The sequence below is a fragment of the Polyergus mexicanus genome, unplaced genomic scaffold, assembly GCF_030449975.1.
Source record: "Polyergus mexicanus isolate NDT 795.1 unplaced genomic scaffold, iyPolMexi1.0 SCAF_3, whole genome shotgun sequence".
Taxonomy (NCBI): Eukaryota; Metazoa; Arthropoda; class Insecta; order Hymenoptera; family Formicidae; genus Polyergus; species Polyergus mexicanus.
Genome location: NW_027223323.1, coordinates 4,812,418 through 4,822,417, shown reverse-complemented (window position 1 = coordinate 4,822,417; position 10,000 = coordinate 4,812,418). Strand labels below are relative to the sequence as shown.

At 42.2% G+C, this 10,000-nt stretch overlaps 1 protein-coding gene across 11 annotated transcripts in view; it reads right to left on the bottom strand.

Annotated features, from left to right (window-relative positions):
* The window catches only part of Bru3 (bruno 3), a 384,657-nt gene that overhangs the window by 48,249 nt on the left and 326,408 nt on the right, over positions 1 to 10,000 (bottom strand). For all 11 annotated transcript variants that reach the window (XM_070316023.1, XM_070316022.1, XM_070316018.1 and 8 more), the window contains one exon: positions 9,677 to 9,802. In XM_070316023.1, the coding sequence (XP_070172124.1) occupies positions 9,677 to 9,802 (126 nt within the window). The remainder of the gene's footprint in view (positions 1 to 9,676; positions 9,803 to 10,000) is intronic.

The following is a 10,000-nucleotide window of genomic DNA, read 5'->3' as shown; positions in this document are numbered from 1 at the left end:
ATAAAAGAGCCTCCTGTAAAAATCTTGAAAAAGGTCTCCTGCGACGACCGCGATTACGATTGCTATGTACGCAATATCGCGTAAAAGTGCGACATGCATGTGCGATTGTTGAAGAAAGAGATTATTCTACGATCGTGTATTGTGTGATTTCAGCATTAGAAAATTGTTAGGAATATTTCTAATAAATCGCTCGGACAAGCAAACGCATTAATTAAATGGTTGATATTTAAGTGGATCGTTAAGTAAGAATAGATTAAAGATTAGATAGTATAATAACGCATGTATTTTAAAACTTGCATCTGACATCGCATCTTGTATATCGAACAATAACAAAGAAATCTTATACGTCTGAACTTGTCGATATATAACATTCTCGAGTATTAATCAATCACAATTGTTCTTCATCCAAAAAAATGATTAAAATATTCTGTACATATATATACTTGTACATATCGCGAGAGAAAACTTGTTTTATTTTTTATTTATCCGGCAAAAGGTGTTAACGTAAGAACGATTGTAAATCGAAAGAATCGAACAATACATAAAATGTTCAGGCGATAGAGTATAAGCTATGATATTGCTGTGTCGCTGCATCGTCGAAAAGACTGCAACGCAGTTATGTACAAACGAGAAGTCACAAATCGCGCGGTGGGTGAGATCGGATAAAGGAAGCGAAAAATATAAAAAGGTAAAATCGCGCGCGACTATTGTCTCCTTCTAGAATTTTTCCTTCGTACAAGAAACCATTACGTTTGCTGTGACAGCATAGCAATAACTGTAACAGCAGCAGCAGCCTTACCGACAACGCCGATTATAATTACGTGTCGTACAAGAAGCGTATTATCGGCATTATTGTGATAAAGGTAAATAGCGTCAATGAATATAAACGTCATTCGTGCGGAGACTCGTTTTACAAAACTCGCGATTACGATTATAAGCACAGCCGTGTTTAATGCTACGTCGATGATCACGATGAAGCACAAGAGCGATGAGGTCAGTAATGGATTATTAAACTCCCAACGTTGTTTTATGACACATGGTCTTGTAATACGTTATAGTCCAAAGCCACGAAAATGTCCTTTTCTCCTTAACGGGTTTCCCAGATTCTCGTCCAGTACGGCAATTATTATTAATAATATTGTTATAGCGATTTTGAGAGAGATTTAACACTATCTTTATCTCTCTGTCATCACGATTATGTCATAATATGATTTCACTATTTGATTTACGATATGCAACTATAATTGTCATGGATTGAATATGTAATTGTCGATTAAATCTTTGTATGTTAATATTATTTACCCCGTAAATTTACAATGCGATGAAATATCATACTCCGTTCGTTCATTCGTATACTTTACGCAAATCAATAATGAAAAATCCTCGTTATCGAGCATCATAAAAATCTGAAAAGTATACAACGACGTAAATTTGATGGAAATCCCATAAACATGCAGCTATAACTTGTGGCGAGATTATTTCGCGATGTAATATCTGTTCAATACATTATCATTGCGAATCTATATTATAAGCGCGTGACGTTTTGTAATAATCGACGAACAGGCATTGATGCCGGCCATCGTAAACCGAGAGGTTCGCGATAAATAATCGAGTCGCGAGCGGTTTTTGAAAAATGATTTCGAAACGCGAAATCGCGCACGAGGGGATCAGACACAGGGAATGAGAGGGAAGGAGGACATGCTGCTTTAGAGCGGCCTGTTAAGCCGCCCACCACCGGTTATTCGATAACACAGCGACGAGCTGCTGTTGCTGCTCGAGGGACGAAGCGTCGAATCGGGATGGGTAATGCACGAATGCGAAGGTTTATGGGCAATATGGTGTATTTACGGTTGACGGGCAAAAGCCGTCGTATGGAGGCTAACAGAAGGGGACCAAGGTATCCTCTCTCGCGCCTTTCCACCCCCTGTCATTTCTACGAGCCACGTCGAGTGAAAAGCTCGCGGATATTGACGAAGAAGGCTCCCGCTACGTGTAATACCGCTGGATATTGACGCGACGTCGGGCGAGGAAGAAGCTGTGCGACGCGATCGCGAGGATGTTACGATGTCCAGCGTAAAGCTTCCTGTGGCTTTCCGCGGAAAGCAGGACAGTAATCGCATTAATATAAAGACGATAAATCTCGATGCGCACAATAGCGCCTGATGCTACTTCAGATGACATCAACAAAGACGCGTCGCTTCCTCTGGTATTGCTTACAATCTCGCAATAGAATGTGTCGTATCAGGGCGATCGCGCGACAATAAAATCGCAAGCGAGAATAGCTCGAAAATCATAATTTGTGGACCAGGACTTTTAATTCTTAATGTATGAAAGAAAAATTATTTACTCTTTAAATTTTTAATAATATACAAAACATATTTACAGTTAAATAAAAATCGCAACGTTTATTCATTACTTTTGAATATATTTAATTTATTGGATTTATAGAAAAATTTAATTTTTTATTTATTTAAAATTTATTCTATTGATGATTAGATTTTTATGTCATTCTAAAAACTTTCTGCATATTAATGATAGAATCGGATAGAATAAAATTATAATTCTATTAATGTAATAGCGGAGAAAGCATATACTCGAAGATATCCTACAGTATTACTTATATATTTTCCGAAGGATCCGTTTAATCTTGCTCTTGTTGGATTTGACAAAGCGGGGTTGCAATCGAAGGGAGCGGTTCGGCTGACGTGGTTCGGATCTCTATCGCGCTCCGCACGCCTCGCGTGACTAGAGGGTGCGAGATCTAGTTTGACGATCCCTCAATAAAAAGTCCGTGATATAACGCGCGACTTAAATAAATCTATCAGTCACGCGAGTCGTTATTTATATATCATCCCTCCCGTCATTCCCGATTCACTCCCGGCAATGTTCGTGCGCGGGATTTCGGCGCGCTGCCGAGGTCAAACTCGAATGTCGAAACTCCCAATGTATTAAATATATCATACAGTCGGCGTGTGGATTTACTTCTTCTCAGACGGCGATGATTGACGGCGACGCTGTTTATCGAACATGCACATCTAGTAAATCAAAATAATTCTCCAAAAATACTATCCATAATATCGATATTGCGGTGGTAAATGTCCTTTTTTCATCCTCCTTTTCACGCTTTATTTTCGAAATAAGATGTTGAAAGATTGACCAAAAACAATTGCTTCCTTGTTATATATATATATAATGATATTTTTCGGGGATGGCTACTATGTGATTTCTTTTTAGTTTTACACCCACCCACGCACTCACACATCATGTTCCACATTTATGGATCGACTTTTCGAAATTGATATTAAAATTTTGTTAATTTTTCGGGGATAGCTGCTATGTGGTTTTTTTTCACATTCCTACCCATCCACCCACGCACCCGTACACTATGTTCTACATTTATGGACCAATTTTCTTGAAATTGGTACTAAAATTTTGCTAATTTTTCGAGGATGGCTACTATGTGGTATTTTTTTAGTTTTACACCCTCTCTCACCCATCTACGCACCCACACACTATGTTTCACATTTATGGATCGATTTTCTCGAAATTGGTACCAAAATTTTGCTAATTTTTCAGGGATGGCTACTATGTGATTTTGACTGATACACAGACACTGAGCTATATAATGTTAAATTGGTCTTTAGATTGCTATGTCGCAAAAAGATTGTTAGTTTTGAACTGAGGAAGTCGTGTACAGAGAGGGTTTTTAGTGGGTGAGAGTTCCACATTATTTCGCTACGCCTGGTGGCGGGGTGTATATAACGTATTTTCCCTTCTCTTGCAAAAAAAAAAAAAATGTACTTCCGCGCGTAGCGCGGTCTTAAAGCTAGTATATATATATATATGATGTTTTAAAAAGATATTTTAAAAGTCAGATATGTTAAAGATCTGCATAAGTAGTGTATGTTAAAAATAGCGTTTCGATGATCGAGAAAACAATAAATAAGTTTTAAATCTCTATGCTAATAATCAATATTTAATATAAAAATCAAGCGTGGACTAATATATATAAGACAGATGTATTTATCATATAAGTAATGAAGAACAATGATATATATTATATCTTTTTAAAGGACACAACCGCGTTGCAAGTTATAACTTTCATAACACGGCTTATTTGTCCGTCAATCGCTTCGGCATCTTACGTTGGTCCAAGTTTTCGAACGTTGAAAGAGGAAGACTGATCGTCGCTCATGTTTCAAAGAGGGGCGCGGCACTAAATCATAACGATGCCGCGAAATCACCGAAAATCCAGACGAAGCGGCAGGGGCTTGGATGCAGACACGCGAGTCCGGACGGTAAATCACGGGCAGCCTCTTCGTCGAGTGGCTGTCGGAGAGTCCTGGTGCCAGCTCGTCGTACGGAGCATTTATTAATCGCTCAGCTCCTAAATCCCGTGGCGCAGCTGGGCTCGAAATGTTTGTACGTATTGCAAAGTAAAGCGCGAGAGGGGGCGCCGGGTCCTCCGGGAGAGGATTAGGTCGGACATATTGAGAGTTTCTACCCAAGAACACTCTCCTTCACAGGGTATAACGGTGGTGGTGCGGCGCTAGGAAGTGGCGGCGATGCTTATACAAAGAAGCAGGTGGTTTTATCGTTATAAATACGATAGGATATCGGTCATCTCGATACCGAGTCTCAATATAAAGCACGTATAATTTGCCATTTTAGCACAATTTTGATTCTTCTTTTATGCGCAACATTTGATATTCGCTTTCTATTGACAGCTTATCTCATCGAAAATACAATAGAAGCGCCACATTTGTATTTTATAATTTGCCTCGCGACAAGTGGAATCATTAATGGATTTACCCCGCTTGATAACTCCACAGTGGAAGATAATGAGAACGGACAAGTTTATAGCTTCACGATAATGAGAGCGTATTCCAGTAATAATAGTATTTTTCCCGACATAATCCGCGACAATGTATGTATAATATACCGTGTACGCCTGTAATAATGGAAGTGCGCGCTTTCCGCGTGTGCATGTCGAAGATAAAGGACGCAAATTGTCGGCACGCGTATTAAGGTACAATACATACCGAGCGCGAACACATCGGTGCAGGTGACAGCCAAACGATTAATCGTCGATAACCATCGCTCGTTTAATGACCCATCATAAAATGCTAAGCTGAGGAAATTATTGATTCGTCATATTTCCCGTCAGCAATATTGTTAACGCGGCCATTGCAATCTCTTTACGTCGCGCACTCAAAAACGAAGCTCCATCGAAAATGATCGGAAATGATTTCGCGCGAGTACGTGAGTTGGTGCTAGCATAACCGGCGAATTGAAATGACAATTTAAAGGGTACTGACTATACGACGATTAAACGCACTGACGCAACGTGCTGAGAAAAAACAACCGAAGCAACCTTTGTGTTGCTTTTAAGCTTCTTTATATTAAACGAAATGTACTTCCCTAATTATTTATGTTTAATGAAATGCAAGCACTAACGTATCATCTGCAAGAATATATCAACGTCAAAATTTTCGCAACGATTGGCTAATGATTTTAAAACTTTTATCTGTTTTTACACGTCATCTCGATCTCAAAACTCATTTATTCGTGATGCAGAACTTGTAATCGAATATGTTTATCGTGGCGCATCAAAAGCTTCAAGTTTGCGATAATGTGACAGATGTTATGTTAATATGCACTTTGGTGTTAAAACCGAGTAAATTAACATCCGCCGTGCGCATCTCTTAAGGTAAGATCTTGAAGCGTACGATATAATGTTTCTGGTAATTGCATTGTTCGCACAGTAACTCGCAAACTCATGATCTATTGTACTTCTCTTCTCTCTCTCTCTCTCTCTCTCTCTCTCTCTCTCTCTCTCTCTTTCTGCTTGAAGGGGTTAAATGTTACATAATGCTATCCGATAGTTAGCGCGGCCGAGGCTGCTAGTTAGTACGAAATACCGCGTTTCGCGAGTGCCAGCGACAAAAGAGGATCGGGAATACCGGAGCGCAATGTTATATTACGACTTAATGCACGGAATTGTTTCTCCGGTTTGAATAAAATCGTATCGCGCTCACGGCACCCGGTTGCGCAATCGTAGCGCATACAGGCAAGATACACGTGGCTTGGTCGCTACTTCGTAGAAGAGGGTTGCCTCCGCGCCGGCGTTAACTCTCGACGAACGTACCACTCCCACGCCTGTGGGATACATAAAAGGATCCCCGAATAATACTTCGTTCCATTATTCATAAACATTTTATAATCTTCTTAGAGCGCGCGCGGTGAATTATTGTCGTTCACGCAATTGAAATAATGCGCGGACTCGTGATCCGCGTTGAGGGGTTGCCCCAAGTTAGAATCGCGTACCCCAGCGAGGGGGAGGGAAGGTGGCAGGGGAGGGCGCAACACTGACAGGGGACGGGAGAGAACCCGGGGAAGAAGTGACGCGGTTCTGAACGGAGGGTTGCGCGGCAACGAGAATAGAACGAGTTCGTTCGTTGAAGTGGCGTTGAAATGTTTCGAAGCGAGGGAAAAATAATTGGACGAAGAGCTCCGTCGTCGTTCTCCTCTCTCCCCTGGGAGACGGCGCGGAGGCAGAATAGGAGGTTTAACAGAAGACTTACGGGTGAGAGAGACAACGCCGGTACGTCGTTTCGACAATGATGACGACGACCGACATTGCGTCTCTTTGAGAACGATCCGGGTTTCTTTCTTAAGCTCGTCATTACCGAAAAAATCTTGCGCCACGTTCCGAGATAGGTGGCACCATACGATAAGGGAAGTTAAGTCGAGAGAGTAGCGGGCAGAAGCGAGTAGGGTGGCCGAGGGGTTCGTCGTCAATAACTTTTAGTCGTCGCGACTCATCGAGGGTCGCATCGGACGACAAAACTGACGCGAGTTTGCGTGCGTCGACAGGATATTCCTGCCGCGTACGCTTACACTCCCGACACATAACTGATCCCCGTGCTTTACTGACGGATGATGTTAGAATAAGAGTTACCGAAACGATATTCTCCCCGCTGTAATTTCGGTGCCGCGTCGCTGGTAGACTCGTAACAGCATAGCGATATTGTATATATATGTATATAGGTATATATATATATATATACGGCCGCGCTCTGCGGAGCTCTCCCTGATCTCTCTATTACGGGTCGGATTAGCTAGTTATGAAACTCGACCGAGGCTCGGCGAGCGGTGATGAAGCGTGTTGGGAAAGTTTCTGCCGGGATGAGACCGGGGCCGTGGGATGTGCCGCGGCGGAATAAGCGATCAGGCTCTTCCTGCGGCAGGCACATCCATCCCCGCCGGATAACTTCGTTCTGATACCAACGTCCAAGGACGAATGTCGCGGTCGGGGCTCTGCGGTGGGATTACCTCGTAGAAGATTCGCGCTCTAAGCGCCAATGCGGGGATGGAATTGGAACGCTCTCTCGTTTGGAGAAGTGGAAACAACCGCATGTGCGAGTAATCTCGCGATGGTCGGTTCTCGATCGACTCTGCTCAACGTCGAAAGGTCAACTTTGCGAGGCGGAGATTAAGCTCGAGATTGCACTTCAGACCTCGCGTGCTTCATTTCGTCAAAGATATTGTAATCGTCGGAGCGACATACTTGAGATTCTGGGCGAGTAATCGCGAATGCATTCCACGTGATAAACCGACTACCAGTTGGAAACTGTCGTGTTACGAGCGCTCGCGTAATTTTAATTAAAGAGCTCGGAAAGCTGGCGCAACATCGTCGTCCTGAGGCTTTCGACAAAGAATCTTGAGCTCTGACGCGACGGCAAGACGGGGAAGGTCGGGCGGGGAAGGCTTGGTCTTTGCTAGAAGTAAAGGAACACAGACTTTGCACATTGTGAAGCTCTTCTCTCGCGTACTACTTCCGTTCCTTCTCCCCGGCGTCTCCCTTCTGCGATTGCCACCCTTGGCGTCGCTCCTCCCCTGTATTACCTTCGTCATCGCGAACGAGCAGCGCCTACCTGCCAAAGACGCGATGAGCGCGCTGCGTTACGTCACCGACTGCGAATCAAAATCTTATTAACTGCTGAAAGTGAGTTTCACTTCAAAGTGGAATTTAATTACATTCGCGCCTGTCTACCCGCGCCCTCCCGTTTCCTTATTTCTCCCTTCGGTTCCTTCGGTTTGCCCTATCTTTTCTGCTCTCTCACTCTTTCCTCTGCTTTTCTCTTCCCCTTCTTTTCTTTCTTCTCGCTAGTACGTCTTGCTTTTCCATTTTCTTCGATCACTTCCTTCGTAGCTCGTTGCTACCTCCTCATTGCTTGCCGACGCATTGCAAGGTCATCGCTCTTGAATAAAAATATTTAAATTTCGCCGTCTCGTCCAGCGGAAATTATTGCTCTCACCGCCCCATCCGACTACAGCTCCGTAGCCACTTTTCATCCGCCATTCCGCCAGTTATCCTCCCTCGAATTACATCCATCCCTCGCCACCCCTATCCATCTAACTTCTCGTGCTGTTTACAGCGCGAGCGAATATTCAAATGCCGTTGCGATTATATCCTTCCGCATGGGTTTAATCGTGCATCATCGTCGAAGGTTGAGATGAACGCGAGCTTCTATCTCATTTTTCCTTCTCGTAATGCGTCAGGTCGGAGCAATTGCTTCCCTTCCTTTGAGATAACCGCTCGCCCTCCCTTTTGCTGCTTCATCTCGTGATTAATTTCGCCAAGTCCCTTCGCCTCCACTTCTTTGGAAACCAGGTGCCCCGGCGAGTGCCTTTGCTCGCTTCATCGTTCGATGAAAATGCTCAAAGATTATGCGGATTATGAGTTCGCGGCTTCCAAACACTGGCGTACAAAGTCTGTCTCTTTCTCTCAGATAACTCTTTTTTTTATTTCCTTGATTTCCTTATTTTAAAATTGATTTTTCTATAGTGTATCATAAAAATATAAAGGCTTTTAACCTTAGCTTGATTCTTTATTTAATGCGAATAAACTTTATTTTAACAAATCAATAATTGCTGCTGTTACGCGATTTAAAGTTAAATATTAGATATTATTTGAAGATACAATAAGCATTTGGCACATTTCTGTACCACGAAGCTCGCTTCTACGTGTTAACGAAAAATTGAAATAGTAGTAACGTTGATATTACAAGATTTTGCGTTAGATTGTTATATTCGCGGGTTGATTTTTCTTGGATTAAAACTGCACGAAAATCAAGTGGAAAAAGTAATGCGCAGCGAAGACGTAAAACGATTGTGCAATAAAGAGGGACGCGAATATCCCGCCCTGCGGCTAAAAATTGCACAGATGCCCGTATTTTTATGGACAATGCGCCTATGCTTTTATCCCACGACATAAAAATATACGTGCACCACGTTACGGTACACTTAGTTCTAGAGAGGATATGGTTTTCGTTCTTAATCCCTTAGAGACTCTGAAGCACGCTATTTTTAAATTCCTTTATCGGCGATCTTTTAACTTTTTATGATATAACGAATCGTTAGTCGCAATATTTACGATCATCGCTCATTTTTACTATCTAATTTTCTTGAAATATCAACGAATATAAAATTAAAACAAAAAAGATGACGTTTAACAAAAAAATTATATATTTCGATATTATTTATTTCAAAGAAGATTGATCAAACATTATCTACATTATTTATTTGTTATGTCCATATATACATATATGATTACTATCGTGCAATAGTAATTAAATGTATAAATGTAAAAAGCTCGGAATCAATCACTCACCTCTGCTGCTTCCGTCGGGTCCACGGAGAATGGTACACTCCTCTATTGTGCCAAAGGCAGTGAATAACTGTCGGACATCGTCTTCAGTTTGTTGCTTGCTTAGCATACCAACGAACAGCTTTCTGTCTGCAGTTCGATGACGGCGCGTTGTGAAATAGAGGGAACAGAGAAAAAAAAGAAAGAACAGCGTTAGTTAGTTCTGTGTGCGGGCTAAGCGTTTATAGGCGTTAAAGAGAAGATCTTGCGGCTAACACCGAGAACGACAAAATTACACCGTTACACCAGCATCCACCATCCTAGTACTCTGCGTTGATACCACTGCTT